The 12,181-nt window shown below is 39.2% G+C and overlaps 2 protein-coding genes and 1 pseudogene across 2 annotated transcripts; 2 read left to right on the top strand and 1 right to left on the bottom strand.

The window, feature by feature from the left end:
• The first annotated feature begins 128 nt into the window (after window positions 1–128).
• LOC146272704 (uncharacterized) lies at window positions 129–1,252 on the top strand. Its single transcript, XM_084706310.1, has 4 exons — window positions 129–246; window positions 345–412; window positions 506–549; window positions 703–1,252. The coding sequence occupies exons 1-4, from the start codon at window positions 221–223 to the stop codon at window positions 952–954; spliced, it is 390 nt and encodes a 129-aa protein (XP_084562436.1). The 5' UTR covers window positions 129–220; the 3' UTR covers window positions 955–1,252.
• Window positions 1,253–3,096: 1,844 nt separating this feature from the next.
• On the bottom strand, window positions 3,097–5,337 carry LOC146272703 (ammonium transporter Rh type B pseudogene; annotated as a pseudogene).
• A 173-nt stretch (window positions 5,338–5,510) lies between these two features.
• Window positions 5,511–11,233, top strand: arfgap1 (ADP-ribosylation factor GTPase activating protein 1). The gene is made up of 13 exons (XM_084704195.1): window positions 5,511–5,716; window positions 6,043–6,109; window positions 6,411–6,520; window positions 6,698–6,869; window positions 6,961–7,061; window positions 7,164–7,250; window positions 7,417–7,531; window positions 7,633–7,689; window positions 7,809–7,841; window positions 8,814–8,870; window positions 9,285–9,344; window positions 9,713–9,768; window positions 9,853–11,233. The coding sequence occupies exons 2-13, from the start codon at window positions 6,050–6,052 to the stop codon at window positions 10,202–10,204; spliced, it is 1,260 nt and encodes a 419-aa protein (XP_084560321.1). The 5' UTR covers window positions 5,511–5,716; window positions 6,043–6,049; the 3' UTR covers window positions 10,205–11,233.
• The last annotated feature ends 948 nt before the right edge of the window (window positions 11,234–12,181 follow it).

Raw genomic sequence — 12,181 nt, 5'->3', positions numbered from 1 at the left:
CTTTCCTCTACAGTTTTTGATGTTTTCTGTGGGTCCTCTGAGTTATGGATACTATTGGGAGCTGTCAGTTCAATATTGGTTTTGTCAGTGTTATGGAATATTCTTTGCTGTATTCTAAAAGTTGGCACAGGTAGGATTTTAATGTAGATAAACATTGCTATACAAATGCTAATGCATCCTCACTGGTATTAACTATGTTTGCGTTACAGAAAAGGGGAAGATGTTTCTACCTCGCTTCAGAAGGAGGTATATACATTAATCAATGTTTGAGAGACAGAGAAATGCATATGTTTATGGTACAAACATGGATTTTCTGACTATTTTCTATTTTTCTCTGTAAACAGTTTAAGTTTGCGTTTGAGGGACATGGAAGACAACCCTATTTACGGAAATATAACCTACACTCAAACTAGTGAGTACAGATTCCTCAAATAAGAACATTGTGTCATGGATTTAAACAATATGGTGTGAGCTTGTGACTGTATATATATGTCTTTTTTTACAGGAGTTGACCCTCCAATCTGTCCATCATCTATCCAAAATTCTAAGGTTACAAGCAAAATTATTTTCTTGAGACCTGTGTTACTAAATAAAAATGTCCAGCTCTGTACAAACCTTTCTGTTTCATGTTGGAGCATTGATTTTATCAAGACAAAGTGTTTACACTATCATCTTACCACTAAATTTTTTTGTATTTGTCAGTCACACTATAAGGGTGAAGACTACGCCAACTTGACCCTGAAGGCCCCCAAGCAAACCTCTGGTCGCAGCTCTCCAAAGATTGAATACTCTGATGTGGTGACACTGCAGGTGTTAGAGCAGACTGAGAAGGTGGCAGGAGGTAACACAGACACAGTCTCTGTGCTGTCTGATCTCTATGCCTCTGTCCAAACTGACCACACTAAGACCCTAGACACGACAGAAGGAAACGAAGGCTACGCCAACCATGTCTGACTGATTGTTGATGACTTGTTCCTTCCTTGTTTCTGTGTGCACATTGGGGCTCTTGCTGCAGATTGGCTTGTGACCACAAGATGTCAGTGTGGTTCAACATTTAAATATCAATTGCATCGGTTGTTCTTCCTCACATTTGCAATATGAGACAATGTTAAATGAATTAAATAGATTGATTTTGTTTAGTAATCTTTTTCAGTGATGGTATTTTAAACATATTTTATTTAAAATAACTTACTCCACAGTGGAAAGTATTTAAATGAAAACTTGAGCTGTCCATGTACATAAACATACTGAATAACCTATCATTATTATTATTATCATCAATATTCTGAATTGCTTTTTTTTCAGAATAAACAATTATGCATTTCTGTCCAGTTGACTTCTGTTGTTTAGTATCTCCTCCAAATAATCATCAGTATGTTATTCCCTTAAGATACTGTATGTTAATGTTTAAACAATAGAACAGTACATTTAAGTTTAGACTAGTCCTGATTAGTATTAATTATGAACCATATATTACGTAATGTACGTATTGTACTAATGTTGTATTATCAGCAGTTTATCTAAGCTTGGATGTCCATTAATAATCATGGTCAAAATGTTATAGTGATAAGTCAAAAGCCATAGACTCAGATAAAGTTGAAGGTTTGTCCATGGGATTGGAAAAACTGGTGTAATAATACAGAGATAAGCTTGTTGGCACAAACAACTCTCTGATAAAGAATCTAAAAGGTATAGTGTTTGGATCACCAAACCTTACTGGTAAACGTTTGTCAATTTGTTGACACAATCCCCCCCAAATCTGACCCGTGTTAACTGTGGGGTACTCTATGGCAACCTTCCCATAGTTTCCCTATGTAAAGCGGTGGACCACTGGGATTGGGGGTAAGACAAAACGTGCAGGAAGTAACCCCTCCAAACAGAAGTGTAATTCCCACATTCACTTTATTTTATAACAACCTTCCTTGTAATCTGAATCTGAATAAGGTGTTGTTAAGGGTCTAAAACTACCCGGACCTTAGGTCAGCAGATAAAGTACAAAGTCAGTTATCAAATAACTCCACAGATAAATTACCTGTGATATGAGGGTTGCAAGTTCAATCACGGCAATACCAGTTTGAGAAAAGGCCTCTCTCCAATTCATGTCCTTGTATTTCTGCAAGCAAAAGTAATTGATTGACAGAAAGGTTGATATGAAGTTAGTAATTGCACAAATCCACAAGAGAATATTGAGGAGACTAATGCAGTTGCATTAGTTAGTCTTTGATTGAAAACAGTCAACACACCCTTTTAAAATATTGTCATTAAAGCCATACACCTATTTTCTTCAGCAGTTTTTAGTCAAATTAGTTTTGATTCCATTGTATCCCTATAAAATAAATCAGTTTTCATTCCATAGTATCCCTACAAAATAAATCAGTTTTCATTCCATAGTATCCCTATAAAATAAATGTTTGGGAGCTTTTGCTAAAGACCCAGAGAAAGTCATCAAGTCGTTTTTAACTGTTTATTTTGAACAGTTGAATGGTTTCCTTCACACAACCTACATAACTTTATACACAGTATCTTTCTATAATTTCATTGCTTTTATGTATTTTTAAGTGAAGGACTTGAGAGCATCTTTGAGTGTTTATGGTGCACAGATATGGAATCCTTGATAAGATGATTTAGGGTTTTTCTTCAGAAGGATTTTTAGTGTATTTGGAATTATAACAATCCCTGTCTGGGATACGAGCACACAGCACAGTGCCCCATAATGCTGACTCACCCTACACCCCCCCCACCCTCCCTCTGGCACCATATCTGCTGTTGTTCTTTTCTCAACTTTCCAAAACCCCTGCTACCACATTCCTTACGGAGACTAGTTACGGACAGGTTTGTGCTGCACAGATAACACAGCCCAAACCCAGGCCCTTTTCCTGACCACTGGATAGCCCACATGCCTGCCTTTCTTACCCTATAATCAATAAACCACCACAATGATCTATTGAACAGGATAGTGGAATAATAAAAAAATAAAAAATAAAATAATGTGAAACAATCTGAAGATGTATTGTATAGTACCCAACTGCTGTGAAAGTGCCAAGTCAATGAAGTGAATCGCCAAGCACAAGTTCAAGATCAAATCAATGTATTTATTATATATCTCTAAGGTGCAGGTGTCTGATACACTCAAGTTGAGCATCTCAGAGGACTGGACAAAGAATACAGTAATGAAGGTCAATTACATAATATCACAATTTGGGAGGTTTTACTCCCACAAGAAACTTTAGGGGGTGACATCAACACAGCCTTCGCAAGCACAGACAAAAGACGCCACATTCATGGTGCTAGATAGCGTTTGTTTATGCTTAAGATAGGGCTCCTAGAAATGGCCTTGACGTTCCATGTTCTCATGAGTAAATATAGAACGGTATAGTTCAAACATTGTTTATTATATTCAGAGCATTCCAAACAGTACAAAAGTAATAAAGTAATCATTAGTTATTGTTAATTGATCAGTGGTTAGACATACCTGTTCAAATCACATAACAGACAATCATAAATGTTCTGTAATTTTCATGCAACACATGAAATACAGACTAAATAAGGAAATATATATAAACTTTTAGTTATTTGGCTGCTACAATACATATTACTGTAGTTACATTTTAGGACTGCATTAGAAAATGCATTAGAAAATGCATTGCAAAATACATTACAAAATGCAACAATCAAGTTAGAGGACCATTAAATCTTGCAGTGTATAGAACAGCAGAAACAATATTTTGCAGCATAGGCTACTCATTGCCTAAATATTGTTTTCACAGAGTCCCCTTAACAGATATTAAATGATGTTACCTCAAACTTTGGTGTCATCTTCAGAGTTGATGGGAGCTTTGTTTACACCCATGCTGTCAAAGTCAGAGGGCACATCAAAGAACAACTCATCGTCGAAGCAAAACTTGTCAGATGGCATTGCCAGACAGGGCAGTTTCAGGGCAAATCCAGTTAGCAACCCCCCAACTGAGGCTGCTGCAATGGTAAAGAAGATAGCTGCGACTTGGAAGAGGGCCTGCTCCTGGGCAGTGCGTCCCAGGCCAGGCTTTAGTCCTGGGATCAGCTGCTGCAGCTCCAGCAGCTTGGGATCTCCCACAGGGGGTGCACGGTGAGCAAAGATCTGGTACATGCTAGGACCATAGGTCTCCTCAGTGGCCATGAGGATTGCACAGATGCCTGCAGTGCTGGATATGAGGCCAGTGAGGCCATGGAGGTTGTGAATCCCACATTGGTCTTGGATCCTCAAGTGGCGGGCCATGAATGGGGTTAGGTACCTGTAGCCAAAGAAGCAGGCTATGCAGCCCATGATGCCAAGTGAGTATGCAGCAGAGGGAGTGATCATCATATCCACAGAAGCTCCGACAGTTACACCACCTGCCAGAGTCACATTCTGAATGTCAGCCATCGTCAGCTTGCCTCTTTTGTTGAACAGAGCTGAGAGAGCGAAGGCGGTGAGGGTGGAGGAGCTAAGGCCTATGAACGTGTGCAACACTGCCCTGTGCTGGTCGTCTCCTTTGACAGTCAGGGCTGAGTTGAAGGAAGGCCAGAACACCCAAAGGAACAGAGTTCCCATAAGAGACAGGATGTCGGACTGGTAACTGGTGATCTCCTTAAAATGACCCTGGTTCAAGTTGGGGCGGTAAAGCACAAATGTCACTCCCAACCCAAAGTAGCATGCAAATAAGTGGATGAGGATGGTGCCACCAGCATCAGTGATCTTGAGATGCTTTAACACAAACCATTCTGTGACAGCAAAAATGGGGACTTCCAGCAGAGCCATGACAAGGAGCTGGACTGGACTGGTCTTCCCCAGCACAGCCCCAAATGAAATGAGCACAACCGCACAAGCAAATTCAGCATTGAGCAGGTTGATCACACCCAGATGAATCTTTCCATCATAGTAGAATTGGAAATAGCCTTGCACCAGAATGGCCCATTGGATAGAAAAGGTGGCTGTAAGGAAATTGAAGACCATCCCGCTGAAGCCATAAAACCGCAGGAAAGCCAACAGGCAGCCAAAGCCAATGAAGATCATCACCTGCACATCAGCAAAAAAGGGGTAGTCTTTATACAATGAGTTGTCCATGGGGTTGGTTTCATTGTTTTGCATCTTGGCATTCGCATTGTCATCATAAGTGACAAAGCTGGCATAGAGAGCTAGCAAAACCACCTCCAAAACCAGAACCAGCACTGGCAAGCGGACCTTCAGGCTTGTGGAATTATTCATGATTCTTCACAACTGACTGCTCAGTGATGGATTAACTGCTTGTTACTCCAGCAACTAAACTACCATGTCCTTTTATACTCTCTCCAGTCAGATAAGAGCACCTAAGGATACTGGGTAGCACTGGACTTCAGAACGCTCTCCCTGAACATTGGATTGCACTTTGGCCCTTAAAACGGTATTAGTTTTTTTTAAAGTATACAAGCTAGCATGCTATGGTTAGAATAATTATAATAAGATTATGTAGGTACAAACCTGGCAACCCTGATAATCGTGGTTCGTGTATCCCAAAATGCACTGTAACGCCAACGTAAGCAAACACGAAAATGGCCAGTGGTTGATAGTAGCAGCTAGCTTGCATTCACATCCATCTTTAGTCAATGGGTATTATTTAAGCTGATAGAAAATTAATTAATCTATCAACGGACACTTTGACTAGTTATACTCAGCTCAGGAAGTCAGCTTCTTGAAACACTGCTTGCGTTATTGAACCAGGTAAAACCCAAGAATACCGCTACTAGCTAGCTTACAACTGCTAGCAAACGCTAGGCTACCAAAGCTGACGTGACGGCTAACTAGCTACTGTAGCTATCCACGGCTTTACGTTTTCACTTTTGCTGTAAAAAAAAAATATTAACCATCCTTTGTTGAATTATGATTGTATTTCTCCGTATTGATATTTTCTGTTGCATGAAGACAGTCACAAATAAGTCATTGATTGTTGAAAAGACAGGTTTCAGGTTTGCCGGCATCCAATTGCAATGATGTGAGTCACTTTGATACAACTGTTATTAGTGCTGATCAGACCCTATTTTTTAAAGTGCGAAAATGGCAAGTCCGAGAACCAGAAGGGTACTAAAGGAAGTGAGAACCCAAGAAGAAAACAATGTGAGTATTATCTGTACAAATCCGTTGTGACATAATTTGTTTTCCTTTAACATTGTCAGAAATTGATCGCCGCTGCCCCATTCATTGTTAGTGCCTACATAAGATTAACTGTCTGTCAATGAATACACTTTGTTAATAACTATACTCTGTTAATAACAGAGTGAACTGAATTCACCGAATACACAGTGTATTTTCATATTTCATGTAACGTTTTAAAAGTATTGGAGCTGTACTTCTATTTCTTTAGTAAAGTGGTTGGTTTGGTTAGTAATATATCCTACCTATGTTTCTCTTTCTGTAGCTGTGCTTTGAGTGTGGTGGTTTTAACCCTCAGTGGGTGAGTGTGACTTATGGGATATGGATTTGTCTAGAGTGTTCTGGCAAACATAGAGGCCTGGGAGTCCATCTCAGGTAAGGCCAATATCAGATTTACACCGTAATACACCTGTCCTTAACAGAACACCATTTTCTTAGCTTTTCTAATGACGTACAACTCAGTCTACCCACCAAACCTTGCTAATCACAAAGGGTTCAATAGTTTTAGCTTTTCTAATTGTGTCCTCAACTCCACTGCACTGTGTTTCGCAGCTTTGTGCGCTCTGTAACCATGGACAAGTGGAAGGACATCGAGCTGGAGAAGATGAAAGCAGGGGGGAATGGGAAGTTCCGTCTGTTTCTGGAACTGCAGGACGACTACGACCCTAATTGGACTCTACAGGAAAAATATAATAGTAAAGCTGCTGCTCTTTTCAGAGACAAGGTGAAAAAACATACAGTAGATCAGAAAATGTATTGGGCATGGCATTGTTTGACAGTATTTATGTGACACACTACTCTATTTAACTTGATAGGTTGCAACTTTAGCAGAGGGGAAGGAGTGGTCCATTGAGACTTCCTCTGCTAAAGACTGGACACCTTCTCAGCCGAGAACTGGACTCTCATCTACTCATCGGTAAAGGAAAATCTTTGGAATAGTTGGGATTAGTTTCATTGGTCTCATTTTGGAATGTGCTTGCAACAGAATTTTTGAAATCAAATATCTTGTTTAAAACAGCTCAGGGGGCCCAGTGAAGACATCATCCAACCCTTCAGACAAGGCATTTGAGGACTGGCTTGGTGATGATGTTAACTCTTATCAGAGGTGAGAGCTTTACACCTTCAGCTTTAAAGATATGTCTGCAGCTTCACTGCCTTGGTTTACCACTTCTGTTTCATCTACCTATTACTACTCGACACAACACAGTTTAGTCTTTAATGTGCTGTATTGGTTCCCGTATGTTGTTAATATGAAATGCTCTATCCTGCAGTGGTGGGGGTTATAGTGGGAATCAGGAAAACCGCTATGTTGGCTTTGGAAACACCGTGACCCCTCAGAAGAAGGAGGAGGACGTGTTTAACAATGCCATGTCCTCCATTTACTCGGTATGACTTGGCTTAGCCTTAGGAATTTGAATCATTTTCCTACTTAATGTATCTACCATGTTTAGAGTAAAACATTTTGTGTGGCATGTTCTTTTCTGTAGGGATGGAGCAGTTTTACTGTTGGTGCTAGCAAATTTGCCTCAGTTGCCAAAGATAATGTAAGTACCTCAATAACAGTTATTGAGTTTGACTTTGCTCTGGTTTACTGCATCATGCCATTAATGTTACTTGGATGCCTTTTTTTAATCCAAACTAATGGTCTTCTTTTCTTAAACAGACTGCCAAACTGGCAAGTCAAGCAACCCTGAAGGTAGGACCACCATTTCGTTTAAAGTTTAAATGGGCAAATATGACTTGACTGTGAATATTGAAGTAGTCTGAACTGTGTCGCTTCCCTAACCTTCTCTCTAAACTGCCTTCTCTGGATGTAGTTAAGGGGCTATAAACCTCCCCCAGAGCCGGTAAAACCAATAACGACTGCATGGCTCTTTTTCACCACCATAATGACTATTTAGTTTATTATTATCATAATTTTGCTGTTGTTTATATATATTTATATACCAGTGGCTGGTTACTGGTGTATGGTCCATGTTTGTCTTTGCATAAAGACTTTTTTTTTCCCTGTAATGGATTTATTGCCTGTCAGCTTTTGCTTGGCTGCACTTATCTGCTTGTTTCGTTTAATTCTGGTTATTAGCTGATGGATAATCTTCATGTATAGATAGAAAATATGTTACTTGTGGTATAAAGCAAGTTTAATTAGTTTTATTTGATTTACATACCTTTATAAATGTCCATTTATCAGATATATATGTGCATAGTCAGTGCAGCACATGCCCAAGGACTAAAAAGGCACAGTTCTAACAGTATGAAGGTGGTCAATGCCAAGGAAGTGATTAATCCATGTAGTCCTAGTTTTAAACAAATATATTGTCTTACGTACATGCTTTATTAGTACCAATTACATTGCTTTATTTTGACCGTAGTCAACAATTGGCAATCCTTTTCAGAATATCAACATTCCTGTCACAACCCAAATACAACCTTTAATATATTTGTTTTTATATCTAACTGCCCACTTGATGTAGGGTTATCCATCCAAGCATGACAGCCCTGTTACTAAGTCCTTGTGAGGATCCCCTGCGCTCTGCTGAATGGTTGTTTGGTGAAATGACGGCTTGCTTCAGCTGTCTGACCTGAGAAGCATAGTGTTGTCATTGTGAATGTCGAACAAATCTGTTCGTTTTATTCACACATTTTCTTCCTTCTCACTCCCAACCAGGCCACAGAGTTAGGACAGACATTAAATGAGAATGTTATCAAACCTACCCAGGAAAAGGTAACATTGATGTTTGAAGTTGACAGTTTGGTGGTGGGTCACACTGCTTTGTAGAAACAGCTTCAGATGTGAATTTGCACTTTGAACATTGCCTGTCATTTGGAATGTGTGTCTGCTGTAGTTATTGGTCAGGCCTAGATGCTCATGTGCAGTAGATGCTGTATTTGTTTGACTTGGAGAATTTCCAATCTGTTCCAGCTGCTCAGATTTGTGTGTGTGCATTTATACGCTTTTTAGTTGTAACATTAAACATGAATTGTCGTTAATGGACATATCAACCTTATTCTCAACATGAAAAGATTGTAATCAATAATACTGTCAGATTTTTTGTAGTTGTATGCTTTCTTTGAAAACTTCAGACTTAAAGATTTATGTGGCCTCTATTTTACATGGAATGCAATTTGACCTGTCCAGGTGAAAGATGGAAAATTGTTAGATGAAATGACAGTCAGCATCACCGGGTTGGCCAACAAGGTAGGGGGGAGGCAGACCTCTGTCATACTGCGCAAACCTATAACTAGTCTCCTGGGTAAGGGACCGTGGGTTCAAGCCAAGCATCTATAGGCCATCCACTCTAACTTGGCAAGGCAAAGTGCTGTGCTTCCCATATTTAACCTTGAAAAGGAGACTGGTTTAGGTATGTTAATATATATTTGAAAAATATTAATGCAATCTATATCATATTTCTTTCTTGCTGCCACTGTTAATTATGGTGGTGAGTACTATACATGTTGTTTTGTACTGAATCTGTATCTGATATGTTTATAAGATGGTTTATCAGACTTAATGCCTTATGTGATGAAGGCTTGAGTTTTGTACAAGAAAAGTCTTTTTTCTTTCAGGTTCAGGGAGCTGGTGCAAAATTGACAAACCTCTTTGCTGGCAAACCGGAGGATGGGTAATAATACATTTTTCAACATGTACTATTACACTCTTGATTGAGCATTGTATATGAATGTACCTGACCAAGCATTCATTACAGATCAGGAGGAGAGAGCTACCAGAACATGGATGCCACCGAAGGCTACCAGGGTAACCAGAGCCAGCCTCCGGCCAAGGACTTCTGGGAAACATTTGGCAGCAACAATTCCCTGAAGCAGGCAACCAAGAAGTCTCCGAGTAGCGACAGTTGGACCATTGCTGACAACTCTGCTGAAAAGAAGAGCTCCGATAGTTGGGACAACTGGGGCTCCGAGGCAGCGTCCAACAACAAACACAGCACAGGAGACAGCTGGGAGGCCTGGGACAACAACTGGGAGAATACTGGGGAGACAAAAGGGAAAAAGAGCCCCTCGAAACCTGCGGAAGAGAGCTGGGATAATGCAGACTGGTAGAGATCTCTCTCTCTCTCTGACTCTCCATCTCTCTGTCATGCTTCATCTACCCACCATTTCTCTTTAAACCCTCTACCTGTCTATCCTCCCTCCTTTAGGCACTTTTACAGTCGCACAGCTCTGTTTATGAGAACTGGAACCAGCATGGGGCTCAATATTAGCAAATGATGTAGGCCCTATCATTCATTCTTGAATACGAATGACTGGATGTGGTATTGAGCCCAACTAAGGGTTAATTCATGAATTTAAAAGGAGTGCAGTCTATTTTATTTTAGAGGAGGTACAGATTGTTTTAATATAATTTTACCCCAAATTGGTGCCGGTTTATCCTTCTTAATTATGAATGGTTAACTTAAACCATTTGTTTAAGTACACTAGAAACAGTTATTATGTGATATTGTTTAGGACAAACCCTGCACTCAATGCATCATGTCAATTGACAATATCTTGGTGAAAAGCATCTTTCTGTATGCACATAACCTTTGTGTGAAGGCCCCCAACATTGTGCAATGATGCCGTGTATTGCTGTAGTTTGTGGATTCATGGGTTGTTTCGTATTTGAAAGATATCTTCCATTGTCAGCCTTCTTTTCTAGTAACGTGGAGATATTAATGTAAACGAGGATGTTGATACTGAAAATCAGAGATTGAGAGAATGTTGGTAGTAAAACTCCACCGCTTTTCTATGGTTGTAAGTCAACTGTTATGATTAGAGGTTTATTCAATGTAAAACAAAGTCTGAGTGTGATTTTCAGACTGAGAGGATTATTGCATGTGGGCTATATTGTTATACTGCCAAAACTGTGACCTCACAGTAACCTCTCGTGACCTCAGTTTAACTGTAGATGGATATAGTCTAATTGCATCTGTCTATTTACCACAACACTTTCTCTGTGAGCTGTTTTTCAAGTCTGTGTTGTGTTGGATTTGAGTTGCTGTGGATTGATGAAACCTGTACAAACTACCTTGTTTATATTGTCATATGAAATAAACACTTCCAAGGCCATAGAGGTCAAGAAGACTACGAAAACACTTGACTACAAAATTGTGATGTCACAAACATCCAGACAAACTAAACAAAAACAAATATTAAAAACTGCTTGAATTGAGGATCTTCAACTTCTTAGTCATGTCTGCATTTGAAAGAAACAAGTTAATTGAAATTAATCCTAAATTCAGCTGTTACTGCTGACCTCTTGAACTAGTTTAAACATCACCATATTGTGTCTCCTATTTCCATGTTATCTGTGTCTTTGGTGTCCTCAAGCATTGCCTCAAATTCATGATTGATTCTTTCTTGAGGGCACAACTTTTTGTTGCACCTAAAATAAACTATTAGCTTTATTTTGGTGGAACCCCGACTTGATGGTATGGAGTGGCATGCAACTGAAAGAAAACTGCTTTTTCTATATCAGCAGCAAAGACTTCTCTAGGATTTGCATGTTTCCACAACCAAGATGATAAAAAGACAAAAACATTATTAGTAAATCAGAATAACTGTGATATGTGTGCAAAGCTTGTTATGTGCATCCTGTGCAGTTATGCTCCCCATCCCTATTTGATGTATCACAGGCCTTAATGTGCTGTCCTCATGCCTCTTGATAACAGTTAGGCTGTTTGAGTGTGTGTTTGTTCTCTTTAAATATATGGACAGCATGTATTATGTTATATTAAAGTTAAATGAATCACAGATTATTTTATATTTATGATACTTGACTATACTAGACTTTTCTTGTACTGTATTATTTTGATGATACTTGGCATTTTAAGTCAAGACATCACAAACTTAGCAGTCCATTGATATATATCATTTGAATAATTCATTGACCGTTTCTAATCCTTAAATGGTCATTTTCTTTAGAAATTATAGTTCTAATGATTTCTAATCTATGTTACAGATCAACAAAGATAGTTAGGTATGCGGTCTTTTCACAGTGTTTTGTAAAAATAAGTCATTGATACAATTGTTACATAATTG

This window comes from Hypomesus nipponensis, chromosome 9 (genome assembly GCF_054491055.1).
Source record: "Hypomesus nipponensis isolate SF chromosome 9, ASM5449105v1, whole genome shotgun sequence".
NCBI classification, from domain to species: domain Eukaryota; kingdom Metazoa; phylum Chordata; class Actinopteri; order Osmeriformes; family Osmeridae; genus Hypomesus; species Hypomesus nipponensis.
Note: the sequence above shows the minus strand (reverse complement) of the source record. Positions and strands in the feature narration are given on the sequence as shown.

Excerpts from the sequence above, each read along its gene's own strand:
- LOC146272704 (XM_084706310.1), top strand. The coding sequence starts at position 221 with ATGTTTCTACCTCGCTTCAGAAGGAG. Across the intron at positions 413-505 it reads TATAACCTACACTCAAACTA|GAGTTGACCCTCCAATCTGT; the intron begins GTGAGTACAGAT and ends CTTTTTTTACAG. Across the intron at positions 550-702 it reads CATCTATCCAAAATTCTAAG|TCACACTATAAGGGTGAAGA; the intron begins GTTACAAGCAAA and ends TGTATTTGTCAG.
- arfgap1 (XM_084704195.1), top strand. The coding sequence starts at position 6,050 with ATGGCAAGTCCGAGAACCAGAAGGGTACTAAAGGAAGTGAGAACCCAA. Across the intron at positions 7,062-7,163 it reads GGACTCTCATCTACTCATCG|CTCAGGGGGCCCAGTGAAGA; the intron begins GTAAAGGAAAAT and ends TGTTTAAAACAG. Across the intron at positions 7,532-7,632 it reads CCATGTCCTCCATTTACTCG|GGATGGAGCAGTTTTACTGT; the intron begins GTATGACTTGGC and ends TCTTTTCTGTAG.